The 15,464-nt window shown below is 38.6% G+C and overlaps 1 protein-coding gene, 1 long non-coding RNA gene and 1 other non-coding gene across 3 annotated transcripts; 1 reads left to right on the plus strand and 2 right to left on the minus strand.

Moving 5' to 3' along the window:
• PPIL3 (peptidylprolyl isomerase like 3) lies at window positions 1-12,901 on the plus strand. The gene is made up of 7 exons (XM_004314065.4): window positions 1-350; window positions 889-962; window positions 1,935-2,009; window positions 3,744-3,837; window positions 4,210-4,277; window positions 6,379-6,497; window positions 8,794-12,901. The coding sequence occupies exons 2-7, from the start codon at window positions 960-962 to the stop codon at window positions 8,918-8,920; spliced, it is 486 nt and encodes a 161-aa protein (XP_004314113.1). The 5' UTR covers window positions 1-350; window positions 889-959; the 3' UTR covers window positions 8,921-12,901.
• On the minus strand, window positions 7,411-7,517 carry LOC117313110 (U6 spliceosomal RNA). Its single transcript, XR_004527572.1, has one exon. It is a non-coding gene; the product is annotated as a U6 spliceosomal RNA (small nuclear RNA).
• On the minus strand, window positions 11,079-15,170 carry LOC109550560 (uncharacterized). The gene is made up of 2 exons (XR_002177100.3): window positions 13,033-15,170; window positions 11,079-12,104 (listed from the first exon to the last, which is right to left on the minus strand). It is a non-coding gene; the product is annotated as an uncharacterized lncRNA (long non-coding RNA).
• Window positions 15,171-15,464: the final 294 nt, after the last annotated feature.

Raw genomic sequence — 15,464 nt, forward strand, 5'->3', positions numbered from 1 at the left:
AGGTGGTCTTTCCGGCTTTGCGACTGAGCCCGAGGCACTTCTAGAGAATGACCAGAGTTACGCTTGTTGTCCTAGTGTAATTATTAAAAGATAATTTTGACCCTTTCATAGTCAAAAGTGTACCTGGTGGGGAGAAATTAGTGTCTCCCTAGTTCTAGTCGTTTGGTTTGAGACAGGGAGTAGGGGGCGGAGGGAGGAGGCGAGCGGGTGAGGGGCGTTCTCTCTAATAGGTCCCTTGCTCGACCTCCGGTGGCCTGAAGAAACTTAATTTCGAATCTGCAGACCCGTGGGGGCAACTGCGATTGTACCTTTGCTCTTTTAACAACCGCTGTGCTAATCGAAGTGGTTAAGTAAGTATGGGGTAACGTCACTTATTCTTTCATTCACTTAACTCAAATGCTCGCAGAGCGCTGTGTCTGTTAGTTCTTGGACTGCTTCCAGTGAGTATTCTGTACGGGGAGGGTGTTGTTGAAATAAGACAATTAGTAAAGCATAGAGTATATTAGTGCTAAGTGCTATGGAAAAGGAAATCGTTAAGGCAGGTTTAAATAGAGTTATCAGGTCCAGACCAGACTTTCGAGAAGAGACTTGGAGGTGAGGAAAATAGCCGTACAGATGTCTGAGTGTACGTGTTCCAGGCAAGGGGAACACCCAGTGCTTAGACCCCAAGGCGGGAATGTACCCGGCCCGTGAAGAGTGAGCAGTGGAAGTAGGAGTTGAGGGGCTTGAGACGAGTAGTATCGCCTGATCGCTTTCATAACCGGGTTTTTATTACTTGGGGCAGGATGGGTGCTCATCGAGACTTTTTCTCTTAAATATGCGGTAAAGATGAGCAAGTGTGAGTTAAGAGAGGGAAGTGAATTTAATTGTTTTTTCTTTTGGAAATAGAGGCTCGTTTTTGAACTTCTCTCAGTAAACTGAGAAAGTAACAGTACTTCCTGAAAGCATCAAGAAGAAAAATGGTAAATTTTACAGAATTCTTATGAATGTCTTTCATTATAAGTAATTTTTAGAAATTCAGTCAAGGGAAATAAAACTGCATGGAAATTTCAGTGACAAAACAGAGCAATGATAATCTGTAGAAGCATACAGTGTAAAGTGATTTCAGATTCTTTATGTTTTTCACTTAAAACACAGAATTTACCTTTTATGGAAAAAGATTGATACAAGATGGATAGAGATGGAAAGGTGGTGTTGCAGGGTCAGAAGAGTATAGCCAGGTGTGGTCATTTTGATTGGATCCTTTTGCTCTTGATCTAAGGTGGACAACTATTGTAAGAAGAGAATTTTAAAAGGAAGCCTCAGAAGTTTTCCACCCTCTCTGGAATGGGGTAACAAAAGGAATATTCTAGCTACCAAAACAACAGATTAAACAAAAAGCAAGCAAGAAGAAGTACTCTGGTTACCTTTGCACTTTTACGATCTGAAAACACTGACGCTTTTTATGTCTGTTGTCTTTAGTGGAGAAAGAAATTGTTTTTTAAGTCTCTCGCAATTAAATTACATAAGGGAGATGGTGGAAACTATGTTTGTAAAAGTCATTTTCTTACTATTTTTCAATATATATTAATGACTTAGTGAATTGCCACTTAAGTCAGTAATACATAAAAACTTTTTATTTTTATTGATGAAATATTCAAACTTAAAATGATTATTTCCATCACAATATTTGCTCCCAAATATTTTAACATAGATATCATTTTACCTTAACATTTATATTTCTCTTCTGGAATTTTTTTTCTACTGCTGAAATAAATTTTGAAGAAATACAACTTATCTCTCAGAGATACTGTGTGGGTGGATCATCTCTGAAATGGTGTTTCTTTCTGTTTTTATTCAGGTAGTTATCTTTAATATCTAGTTAGGGAAATGATACAGTGCACAAAGTCACCTGAAGAAATCTCATTCGTTCTCACATTCTCTCTCCTTTTTAGTCGGTGACACTGCATACAGATGTAGGTGATATTAAAATCGAAGTCTTCTGTGAGAGGACACCCAAAACATGTGAAGTGAGTAGCGTAATGTATGTATAAAAGATGAGTTAATGCAACAGGATAACCATTTTGAAATTGAGTCATCTAACTTAAACAACATCCAAAAAAAAGTTTCTATAAAACTATTGTCAAGAAAAACCCACAATGATAATTTCTGGTCTAATTTACACTTCTTTTTCTGATGTCAAAGTTGGATCAAAGAAAGGGTAGAGAATTTTTCTCTAACCACAGAGTGGCTGGTATCTTTTTCCTTTGGCTCATTTTCCTCAAGAAATGTAAATAATCATTAGATATTAGGTAAGAGAACTGTTCCATACATTATTTTACTTGTTTAAATGACAAGGTTCTATCCTTGTCATTTAAACAAGGAAAAAAGAGGCGGTCCCTGGCGGTCCAGTGGTTAGGACTTGGTGCTTTCACTGCCATGGCCCAGGTTCAGTCCCTGGTCAGGGAACTAAGATCCTGCAAGCTTCGTGGCTCAGCCAAAAAAAAAAAAAAGAGAGAAATACAAGAAGGAAAAAGAGTCAGCTATATATATTCATTCATTAAGTAATTTATTTATGGAAGGCTATCTTGCCAGCAACTAGAACTACAGTGATGAACAAGAGACATGCCTTGCTATTGTGGAGCTAATATTCTACCCGGGAAGATAGGCAGGGGGGAAGATTCATTCTAGAAAAAAAGTAATTCTAGAGGGTAATAATGCTTTGAAGGAAATAAAGTTGTGAGATAGAGAATAATGGGAAAGGATTTATTTAAAAGAAGGTGAGGGCAAGCCTAGCCAAGAAAGTGATGCTTTAAAAACAGTGCGAAGGCTTCCCTGGTGGCGCAGTGGTTGAGAGTCCGCCTGCCGATGCAGGGGATACGGGTTCGTGCCCCTGTCGGGGAAGATCCCACATGCTGTGGAGCAGCTGGGCCCGTGAGCCATGGCCGCTGAGCCTGCGTGTCCGGAGCCTGTGCTCCGCAACGGGAAAGGCCACAACAGTGAGAGGACCGCGTACCGCAAAAAAAAAACAACAAAAAACTGAGTGTGAAAGGTAATGAAGGCATCTCTCTGGAAGGACTTATAAAAAGAACATTCCAGGTATAGAAATAGCAGGTACAAGGGCCTTAAGGTGGGAAAGCCTGTATTTTTTGGATGAATTTTCAGAAGCCTGATGGGGTTAACACAGTAAGCAGCAGGGAAGGGGTTATTATCATTATGATGATATAGAAGTAGGCTGGGTCATGCAGGGCTTGCTAGGCTCTCCTGAGGATTTTGCATTTTATTTCAAGAGCAGAAGGAAGCTATTGAAGAGTTTTAGGCAGTGACATTATCCAAAGTAATGCCTAAAAGATATCATTTAAATAGGTTGTTGTAGTGTTTTCAATAAATACAATTGGCTTTTTTTTGTTTGTTTGTTTGGCTGTGTTGTGTCTTTGTTAATGTGCGCAGGCTTTCTCTAGTTGTGGTGAGTGGGCTTCTCATTGCAGTGACTTCTCTTGTTGTGGAGCATGGTCTCTAGGTGTGCGGGCTCCAGGGCGCAGGCTCAGTAGTTGTGGCACACAGGCTTAGTTGCTCCGCGGCATGTGGGATCTTCCTGGACCAGGGCTCGAACCTATGTCCCCTGCATTGGCAGGCAGATTCTTAACCACTGTGCCACCAGGGAAGTCCCTACAATTGGTTCTTTATCTTAAATATTCTTAAATCTTAAATGGTTCTTATCTTCTGCTACATCATTTCTCAATCATTGTTTTTATTCTCTTCAGAATTTCTTGGCTCTTTGTGCCAGTAATTACTACAATGGCTGTATATTTCATAGAAATATCAAGGGTTTCATGGTTCAAACAGGAGATCCAACAGGTAAGTTATTCCAGTAATACCTAGGGTGTATACCTAGGGTATGTAGTGTGAAGAAGAGACTAGACAAAGAAGAGAAAAATAAAAGCATGTGGGGTTTTTATAACTTACCTTAGCAAGAAATTTTTAAGCAGAAGGTACTAGCACCGAGCCCTAAAGTATGAACAATATTGATAAGGAGGGGTTTTGGTTTTTGTAGAGATATTTTATTTTTATGGTTTTTAAAGTTCAATTTTGGTAAGTAAGAGAGGACGTACCAAATTTTATTTGTATTTAAAGGGTTATGCTATATAAACTAGCCCTTATGTTTAGAAAATGAACCCTTTTTCAGCTTTAATTAAATACTTTCTTTCATTTGTTCGTCTTGTAATATAGGTACTGGAAGAGGAGGTAGCAGTATCTGGGGCAAGAAATTTGAAGATGAATACAGTGAATATCTTAAGGTAAATCCAAAATACTTCAAAATCTATTTTTTCATGCTATGTTTACACTTGGAAACTTTGATACATATGTTGTAATAATACAGGTTAAAATAATTGGGCTTCCCTGGTGGCGCAGTGGTTGAGAGTCTGCCTGCCAATGCAGGGGACACGGGTTCGTGCCCCAGTCTGGGAAGATCCCACATGCCGCGGAGCGGCTGGGCCCGTGGGCCGTGGCCACTGAGCCTGCGCATCTGGTGCCTGTGTTCCGCAACGGGAGAGGCCACAACAGTGAGAGGCCCGCGTACCGCAAAAAAAAAAAAAAAAAAAAAAAGTCATCCTTTTTCTGAATTGGAAATGAAATGATTTTTTAGGCATTAATGAATGACTGCTTCCTTGGTACTAATCTGTCATCCTATGCCAGTGGTTTTCAAACTTTGCTGTTACAGATTCACCTGTGGAAGTTTTAAAACTATAAAAGATTAGGGCCTTACCTCCCTAAGTCTAGAGAAAAAGTCAGTAGAACTGATTAGGACCTCGATTGTATTTTAAGGTTCCCTCGTGATTCCTAGACAGACAAGGTTAAGAACTATTTTCTTATATACCAGAGTTGAGGATGCGTATTGAATATTCATGTACTCTAACCCAGAAATTCCATTCCCACATGTTTACCCTAGAGAAATTCATGTACATGTGCACTAGGAAGCATGTACAAGAGTGTTCCTAGAGTACTATTGGTAATAACAAAAGTCTAGAAACAATGTCTATTGATCTTTGAATGGACAAGTCGTAGTATATTCAGAAGTAAAATGTTATACAGTGAAAGAAATCAGAACTACAGCTATGTATACATGTATGAATCTTAGAAACATAATGTTAAGTGTAGAAATCATTTCCCAGAAGACTACAAATAGTATGATACTATTTTATAGAGCTCAGAAACAAGCAAAAGGAAACAATATATTGTATAGGCATGTATTGAATGTAAAGATATCAGAACACGGGTTACCTCTTGGAGAGGCTGAAGTAATAACTGAGAGGAGCACATAGGCATATGCAACAGTTTGGTAAATTTTAATTCTTAAAACTTGGAAATAGGTTAATGGGTGCTGATTTTATTAAGTTGTAAGTGGTACATATATTCTTATGTATGTATCAAACACTACATATGTTATTGGTAGTCACCTTTTAGGGAACGGTAAAGCATTAATATCTCTATGAAGCTGCATCTCTGTAGTTTGTCTTATTAGTGTCCCCTGATGAATAGCTAAAGGTAGAGTAATCATTGGCGTTACCTTTAGTATATTTTATATTTGGGCATCTCCCTGTAAGACAGCTCTGTCTTCAATCTTATCAGTAAAGTCCTTTTAATTCCTGTACACAGTCCCTTGTATAGCAAACAGTATCATGAATATTAGAGTTAGACAAGGCCTTCCTTAGATCATCCAGTCCTGGGGTTATAAACTGACTGCCCATGGATGGAAGACCCACAGATTCATTCTCTATGGCCATTGGTTTAAAAAGATTGTAAACGTCATGAGGCAAGAGCTACACTATTCCTTTTGCCAGGCTCCACCATTCCCTAACGTTTACATTCTGCCCAATTATCAATTTATTATCTGGTAACCCTTGTGAGCATTTGAATTATGAATAAACCGCTGAATTAGTCCAACCTCCCTTGTTTTACAGATAAGGAAACTAGCCAGAGTCCAGTGTATATGTGAAGAGATTATGGGGATTTTGGTTTTGTTGTCTGCCTGATCATTTCATGCCAGCACACTGTTCCTTAATATAAATGTAAGGATTATTTCTATTATACATTGGTATTGCCAAAAGTGTTTGTGGCTCTGCTTCTCCAAAGGTGAAATTAACTGGGGAATGTGATTTGAGATATATATATATATATATATATATATATATATATATATATATAAACAACTTAGATACAAGTTTCCAGAGATACAGATAATACAGAAACTGAACATTTGGATTAGCCCTAATGGAAGATGATTACATGTTTTCTTGATCCCTTAAATACTGGGAAGGTAGAGTGCACGTCTTGTTTCAGTCCTTTATTTGGAATACTTATGTAAAAACAGCTAATACTTTGGTCTTTCTTTTTCAGCACAACGTTAGAGGTGTTGTATCTATGGCTAATAATGGCCCAAACACCAATGGATCTCAGTTCTTCATCACCTATGGGAAGCAGCCACATCTGGACATGAAATACACAGTATTTGGAAAGTGAGTATTCTGGTTATGGTTTTCTTTGGAATTTCAATGCAAAGGATGCATATGAGTGGATGTGATGATAGCATAACTAATACTCAAAGAGCAGCATGAGAGCTAAATGTACCTGAAATTTAAGTCCACCACGTAACAGCCCTGTGACCTTGGGAGACGTACAACCTCTCTGAGCCTCAGTTTTATTATTTTGTAAAAGAAGGGCCAGTACTATTTTTTCAGGATCATTATGCAAGTTAACAGTATGTATCTGTTTTCATTAAGAATAGCATCTTGCATCAACTAACACATCTGAAAAACAGTTGCTTAAACAAGATGGTATGTGATAGTGGTTCTATTGTATCACCAGTGTTCCAGGTGCCTCTGTCTTTCTTCTCAACCGTCTTTAGCTATCATTCTGAAGCTCACTTCATGGCCATAGCTTGGGCAGCACAGCCCCAGCCGGAACAGTTGTACTCCAAGTAGGAAGAAGGAGGAAGGGCAAAGGTGCTTGCCAGCTGAGTCAGCCCCTTTCTCAAGAGCTCTCCTGGAAAGCCCAGAACTTACCTACAAGGGAGGGTAGGCAGTGTTTCTTAGCCAGACATATTGCCACTCGCAATAAAACCAGGCCTCTGTGAATAAGAAGGGGAGATTGGATCCTAGGGAGTGTTTAGCAGTCTCTGCAAGAATATCCATTACAAGCCCTCTACCTGGGAATTGCTTTTATAAATCAACAGGAAGTCAGTTTGTCAACAAATATTTACTGTGCTTAATAAACCAAGGCACAGTTTTAGGGTTTGTTTTATTTAACAGTTTGAATGCCAAGCTAGGTTAATTAAAAATAGAAGAGTCTACAGCTTTTCTTTTTTATTCCATATACATGTCTAATTTATAGATTAGTAATAATCAATGAAAAGGAATATCATAGCCTTTAGTAGTTTTTGTGGGCTTCACGAATGTGCGTGTCATCCGTGTGCAGGGGCCATGCTAACCTTCTCTGTATCGTTCCAATTTTAGTATATGTGCTGCCGAAGCGAGCACCAGACTCCCTTTTTTTTCTTTTCTCCCTTAACCCACCATTCAGAATTATTGATTAGTAATTACTAGGACTTATCTTACTGGATTGGTAAAAAAAAACTGTAGAGTTTAGAACAAGAATTCTTAATCTTTGGTCCAGTACCTCCTTGAAATTGTTTTGTATATATGCACATACATTTTTCTGAGAAAAAGGGTACATAGCTTTCCACTGGTTCTCAAAGGGGCCCATGTCCCAGATACTTAACTAGGCTTACTTGCTTCAATTCTACATGCCCTTTTTTGCCTGAGATCTGTTTCTTATACCCTCTTTCTCTCTTACTGACCCAGAAGGTAGGAAAGCCTTTAGTTAGTTAGTTAGTTTTTACTGGAGTATAGTTGCTTTACAATGTTGTGTTAGTTTCTACTGTACAGCAAAATGAATCAGCTATACATATACCTATATCCCCTCTTGTTTGGATTTCCTTCCCATGGGAAAGCATTTAAAACTTGTAATTTCAAGACCTTAATTGTCCTACATTTGGGTGTAAAATCCAAAGGCTTTGGTTATAGTATCACTTTAGTGGAAATGTAAAATAAAATGGAAATCTGTTCTTTTTTTAAAGTACATAGTATGTCTTAGGAATTGATTTGAATTGCACTAGGAGGTATTATCTAAAAAGCCACTTTTTCTTAGCAAATGTTTTAGACTAACTTTCTAGAACATATTAGAAGGATAGCTCTCAATATATATATATTTTTTCTTGATAGAAACATGAAGTGGGCTTGCTGGAAGTGGCATAACTGTTGAACTTATCTTCTCCTATTCTGAATATTGTTTTTTGTTGTCCAGAAGCAAAAAATAAAAACACTGTATTTAAACAATAAAGTGCAAAGAGGCCACCCACTTCAGGACCTTCAGTGTAGGGCAGTACTGATAATACTAGTGTCATCCTTACATACTTTCTCCAGGTTTTTCCTATAACAAAGAAAACCTTATGACTGGTTATATTGGCCCCATTTGTAGCTATTCCATGTGAATGAGGCCGAATGCAATGTTTAGATACTTTGGTGGGAATATTCCTTTCCATTGCTATTGTTGTCTAAAGGCATTAAAAATGAATTTTTGTTTCTGAATTTTGGCCCCTACCTATGGCAGAAAATCAAAGCGACATTTTATTGTACACTCAACTGGGGAATTCAAAGAACTATGAGACATGGTGAGACTGTAATTGCTATAGGTATTTGGATATTATGTTTCAATCTCAGGATATTTTCAAACATTATATTGTTTCTCTTTCAGGGTAATAGATGGTCTGGAGACTCTAGATGAATTGGAGAAGTTACCAGTAAATGAGAAGACATATCGACCTCTTAATGATGTACACATTAAGGACATAACTATTCATGCCAACCCATTTGCTCAGTAGCTATAATAGACCTGGACAAATACTTGGCAAACTATTCAAGGAACACACCTATTATGGTTTACCCAGTTTTAATTATGTCAGAGATTGCATCATTATACAGCTTGTTTACAACTAAGATCTACTTGTTTACAGCTAAGATCTTCTATGAGTTGGTGGTACCAAGGGAAGCCAAACAGCTTTTACTCCTATTCTTAGAGGGTATTCTTTACTGTAACTATTACCTAATGCATTTCTTTAATTTTTTTTAAAAAACCCTATGTTTAATTTTGTTTTTCCATATAAATATTCATTTTAAAATGCTGAGTCTCAAATCCAGGCATTGTTGAGCACCCTAATTACATGCTCCTACCATATGTAGTCCACATCCTGGAAATATTATTTTCTATTAATTATTTACTTTATACAGTTAGAAAGAGGAAGGACAAATAAAGAGATGGCCTGGAAAGGCCGGTCAATCCAGTTGTTATTTTCCCTGGTCTTTATAGTAAAGGCTCAGAGAAGTCTCAAAGTACAGTAAACACTCAGAATTTCCCAACTCATGTGCCCATGGAACATTTTTAAAAAATATATCTTTTCTTGTAAAGCAATTATACCCCAATAAAGATGTTAAAAATAAATAAATAAATAAATAAAACTCTTAAAAAATATATATATATCTTTTCAAAATGCAGGGTAAAAAAGAAATATAATGCAGGATAGAGTTCTACAGATGATCCATTTGAAAAATACAATTAGTTGTAGAGTTCTGGTTTGGGTTTGAATCACATCTCTGCCCCCTAATATTAACTTTAGGCAAGTTAATATCTCCAAGCTTTAACTTTCTCATACATAAATGATCCTTCACATGACTCTTGTGAGGATTAAATGAAATAGTGTGTATAAAGCTTCTGGCATGTAGTAAGTGTTCTGTAGCAAGTAAATGGAAGCTGTGCTCTTAACCATATCAGGGCTCTCACCTAATCAGGCCATTTATCAGGCTCTACCATTGATTTGTTAAAGAACTATGTCCCACTCACTGTCTAGATCACCTAGGTTAGATTTGGGGTATTTCTAAAACTGATACCAAACATTTCTTCGTTTGTATCATTTCTGCAGATGGCTGATCTAATTGATTCTTTCTTAACTGCAATTAGGGAGTTAGCTTGCAGTTATTCTCTTATTACTATTGGTACCTTCCATACCTTACACTAAACTGAGGGGCCAGTTACACTAATGCCCTCATGTTTTGTTTCACCTTTTTAATTTAACCATTAGTTTCTAGAATTGGTATTAAGGCCTCTTTTAGGCCAGAATTTGGTTTGCCACTTCTTATACTTGATATCTTTCTTCTCCAAACATGTCATTGAATTTTTGTCACCACTCTTAAGAGTATTTTACTGATTGTCAGGAAGTTTTTGTACTGACTGACATTGCCTCAATTTTTATTCCAAACTGTGCCATTTTTTTAGTGCTACAGATATGACTTCTGGGTTCTTAGAGCTCATTCTTATGTCTTATTCTTATGTCTGCTTAGTTGTACCCATAAGGATCTCATAGATAGGGAGGTATACTGGCTCCCCTTTGGGCCTCTCATAGACTACCATGAGGATCAAAATCCAGAACGTTGATTTCTGTCCACTCACACTGAATTGACTGGTTCACTGATCACATTAGCAGTTGGGTAATTGACATTCTGTTCCATGTATTACTTGGCAGTAAGTATAAACTACTCAGAAGACTACAATATTGCTGATCAACCCAAGTTCTCTTTAAAACGAAAGTAATGTGGTTCCCCAGCTAGACAAGAGGTTGGCAAACTGCAGCCCTCGGGCTGGCCACCTGTTTTTGCAGATAACATTTTCTTGGAACTCTGCCATTCCCATGTTTATGCAGTAGCTCTGGTTGTTTTGTGCTACCAGAGCAGAAATGATTGGCTGTGCCAGAGACCAAATAGCCTGCAAGCCTAGAATATTTACTCTCTGGCCGTTTAAGAAAGTTTGCCAACCCTTGACCCAGACTATCAGAAGTTGCCAAATAATCATGGTTTCACAGCAAAGGGAGTTAAAACTCATACGAGTTTAAGGGATAGTATAAACTATGCCTGAAATCTGCTTCACCATGTTGCCGAAAAATCGGCTTCCCTGTGCACCGAGGCCGAACAGAAATACGGAGACAGGGATTTTGGAGGAAGAGAGAGATGGCTTTATTTTTCTGCTAGGCAGAAGGGAAGACAGCAAGCTAGCACCTCAACTGTGGCCCCCCTCCTTGGGAATCGGGAGATTTTAGATGTGGGGCTCACAGCCCGGGGTATATGGTAAGGATCAAAGTAGTGAAGGTCTTGCATGCTTCCTTTCCTTTGCATTATTTCAAAACAGTCATAGCTGGCGTCAGGCTGCCTGGTAATTGGGGTCTGGCAGTCTGGAAACTGCGTCCATTTGCCTCTCGTTTATCGGCCTGTGACCTTGTCTCTGAAATTCAAAAACTATAGGGGGTGATTTGTTACAAGGGGCCTGTAGAATGTAAGTGCCCGGAGTGAGAGGTGGGGTATGTAACACACAGTCAGGGGTGATGGGTGCCGAAGGTAAATTACGTAGTGTCAGGGAGTGAGGTTCGCTTTGTAAAGTACAAATCCAGTTACTGCAAATTAGTGACAGTTAAACAAGGAGTGATTAACTCTCAGGGCTGGCTGTGCTGCTTCTTTCGCCTGCTCGATGCTCCCTTTTTTTCCCTTGCTCTCAGGAGAAGGAGAAAGAAAACTCACTTCTATTTACATCGCAACATGATTAACTCTCAGGGCCGGCTGTGCTGCTTCTCTGCCTGCTCGCTGCTCCCTTTGTCTCCCTTGCTCTCAGGGGAGGGAAGACTTCATGGCTATTTTTGCTGCAGCCACCATTCTTGAATTGTACCTGAATTCATTAGAATTCTTGAGTCCTGTTAGATACTCCTTTGGAGCTCTTGAGTAGAAGGCTTGCAGACCTTTTGGTTAATGGCAAATTGAATAGTTGTAATTCATACCTTGGTTGAACTTGGAAATTTCCAAATCCATTTAGCAACACATTCTTAATCTCTATGGTGGGTATTTCTGAAGACATTTTTTTTGTTGTTTGAACAACTAAAACTAGTAAGTAATTTATTGAGCTTCTTCCAGGTTTGGATACAAAGGACATCGGACACTGTCTACTCCATGGGAGCACAGTCTCAGGACCTAAGAGACATGTAAATAGATAAGTTTTAATACAAAGGACTCAACTTTTAATCAGTTTAGTAAAGTGGATAGATCAGTTACTATTTCACTAATGGATTGGTGGTTCTTTAAATTCAATTTGTACCAATTGTGGTTCAGGTAGTGATACTCCATATAATAATTATAAAGCAAATCTAGAAGAATACATGATAATGGAAAATTTTTTAAATATAATGAAAAAGGAATTAATCCCAATCTTTATAAAGCTGCAAATATCAATATTAAAACTGTGACATGTGAGGGATAAGACTAGAATAATAGAGTGTAAACAGTAGTGTATACATAGTTTATTTAAAGCAGTATCCAAAAATCATTTAAAAAAGAGAAGAGGGGACTTCCCTGGTGGTGGTTAAGACTCTGCTTCCATTGCAGGAGTTTGAACGAGTTTGAACCCTGGCCAGGGAACTAAGATCCCCTGTGCTGCACAGTGCAGCCAAAAAAAAAAGTTATTCCATAAATTGTGTTAGGATAACCAGTAAATGACATGGAGAAAAAAAAGCAAAAGAATTTCACCTCACATGATATATCAAAATTCCAGATGGATAAAAGAGTTGCCTTTTTAAAGAAAACCGAAGAAAAATTTAAAACATTTCAAAGAATTCCTCTGAAGAAGAAAGGAATTTCTCAGTTTACAAACTTGACAGAGGTAAAGATGGAATAGGTTTAACTGCACGAAAATAAGACAAAAGAGAACTGTACAGAAAAGCAATAAGGTATGAATGGACAAGTCACAAGAGAAAATGTGCAACTTCACTAATTAGAAAATAAAGTTACAAGTTCAGTATCCACCAAAATAACAAATTTTTAATGTTATGCACTCAGTTAGAGCCGCCAAAACAAAGTACAGTACCAGAGACTGGGTGGTTTAAACAACAGAAAAGTTTCTCACGGTTCTAGAGACAAGTTGGGAGATCACGATGTGGGCAGGGTTGTTTACTCTGAGGCCTTTCTCCTTGGCATGCAGATGACCAACTCCTGTCTTCACGTCATCTTTCCTCTGGGTGTGTGTTTCCCAATCTCTTTATAAAAACACCAGCTAAAGTGGATTAGGCCCCTCCCTAATGACCTCATTTAATCATATTACCTCTGTAAAGACCCTATTTACTGCCAACTAAAAATTGTCGCTTACTATCTGGCTCTAGTGTATAAGAGTGAAGTCACTAGCCACTGCAGTCACTGACTTTCAACACTCCTTGAAAGGAGTTCAGAGTGGAGATCAGGCATGAGGCACCCTGTGCTTTGGGGAAAACAGGCAGAACAGGCCTTCAGATAGATATTTTCAGAAGATTTTATGAGCCCAATTTCTTGCATCTTCTCATATCTAGAAAAGCACTAAAATCATTAATGGAAACACCTACCTGCTCCTCGTGACTAGCAGCAACCCTCTGACAAAAGGTGTGCTTGACTGCACATATCCCCCTTCACTAAAATCATATATAACACTAACTTCTCCCCCTACCTCTTGGGAGCAGTTCCTCAGAGCTGAGAGGCTATCTCCCCAGGCATTTTGCCCCAAATAAAACTTACCTCACTACTCTCACATTGTGCATTTTTTTCAGTCCACACTACAAATACAGTCACATTCTGAGGGAGTGGAAGTTAGGACTTAAACACATGAGTATATGGGGGGGGGGGGGCATAGCCCTTCAAACAGCCCATAGCATGCACTAACAGACGCACTAAAATGGCTAACTTCATTAATGAAACTTTGGATATATCCTGAACCAGTAATCGGCTGTATGTGGGCTTTGCTAAATTTAAAACCATTTTGGAAAGCAATTTTGGCAACATGTACAGGATTTTTTCATTGGCTTTTACCCTGTAATTTTACTATGAGGATTTCGCCTAATGAAATTAAATACTCTAAATTGCTGTCTGCACAAACTGCAACTTTGACCTATAATAGCAGAACATGGCTAATGCCCATATTTAGATTGCTGTTAGGATTAAGTGAGAACTTATGTACAGTGTTTAGCACAACGACTTCGATTAACTGTTATACTCCAAGGACTGGGATTCCCTAGGTTTTGCTTAACATTTAAATGTGCTGTTAAACATATACCGAATAGCTGTAAATTTCACAAGTTACTGTGAGAAATTTCTCCCTCACAAGTGAAATACTTACCTTGTACTTAGTGATCCTGACCCCATGTAAGAATCTAGGTATTAATGGTTTTAAAGCATCTTGAAAGCCATTTTGAGAAGCGGCTTAAGAAATGCAAACAAGCATAGGGTTTCTGGGGATGCATATTCCTCATCACTTTACCCTGCAGCAGTTGTGCATCCGTATCTGGCAAGTTATCTACGCTGCTCTCCTGTCTAAATAAAGCCAGTAAGATTACGCTTTACCGTAATACGTGATAATTTTATGCGTTCCACTAAATTTGTAATGAGTACGTGATTTTCTTCAAGTGACAAATGGGGAAGGGGCGGGGCGCGGGAGTCAGGATTTTCAATTACTTTGTTCCATCAAATTGCAGCTTGGAAAAAAAAATTGCAGCTTGATTTTTGTTGTTCAGAGGTTGTTTCCTGATAATTGTCTTCTTCTAATGACCTTCCATTTCCCCCTTTTACAGTTTACTTCATCTTTACACCGCAGAGGTCTCGCTTAATGCGGAAATGTTGCTTGTGAGGAGTTCCACTTTCTGTCTCCAGGCTTTTGCTCTCACATTTCTTCGACTTTTAAAACCTCGGGAAAAATCTTTACAATCCAAGTTCAGTGCGTGTGGGTCCCAGCCACCGAAGATTTAACTAGTTTTAAACAGGTCTCAGAACTTTAACAAAAGCCCAAATCCAGACAATTCCCAATTTGGGGCTATTTGATGCAGATGGTGTATTTTTTTTTAAAGCATCGTTTAAGCGATTGCAATAGGGTACCGGCTACTTTGTACCCTGCTTCCCTCACTTTTCCTCATTTCTAGCGTTCACAAACACAATTTTTTTTTTAACATCTTTATTGGGGTATAATTGCTTTACAATGGTGTGTTAGTTTCTGCTTTATAACAAAGTGAATCAGTCATACATAAACATATGTTCCCATATGTCTTCCCTGTTGCGTCTCCCTCCCTCCCACCCTCCCCATCCCACCCCTCCAGGCTGTCACAAAGCACCGAGCCAATATCCCTGTGCCATGCGGCTGCTTCCTACTAGCTATCTACCTTACTGCGTTTGTTAGTGTGTATATGCCCATGACTCTCTCTCGCCCTGTCACAGCTCACCCTTCCCCCTCCCCATAACCTCAAGTCCGTTCTCTAAGAGATCTGCACAAACACAATTTTTAGTGACCATGAGCGAGTCTCTTCTCTTCAACTCTTACAATGT

The sequence above is a fragment of the Tursiops truncatus genome, chromosome 7, assembly GCF_011762595.2.
Source record: "Tursiops truncatus isolate mTurTru1 chromosome 7, mTurTru1.mat.Y, whole genome shotgun sequence".
NCBI classification, from domain to species: Eukaryota; Metazoa; Chordata; class Mammalia; order Artiodactyla; family Delphinidae; genus Tursiops; species Tursiops truncatus.

Excerpts from the sequence above, each read along its gene's own strand:
- PPIL3 (XM_004314065.4), top strand. Across the intron at positions 2,010-3,743 it reads GGACACCCAAAACATGTGAA|AATTTCTTGGCTCTTTGTGC; the intron begins GTGAGTAGCGTA and ends TATTCTCTTCAG. Across the intron at positions 3,838-4,209 it reads TCAAACAGGAGATCCAACAG|GTACTGGAAGAGGAGGTAGC; the intron begins GTAAGTTATTCC and ends CTTGTAATATAG.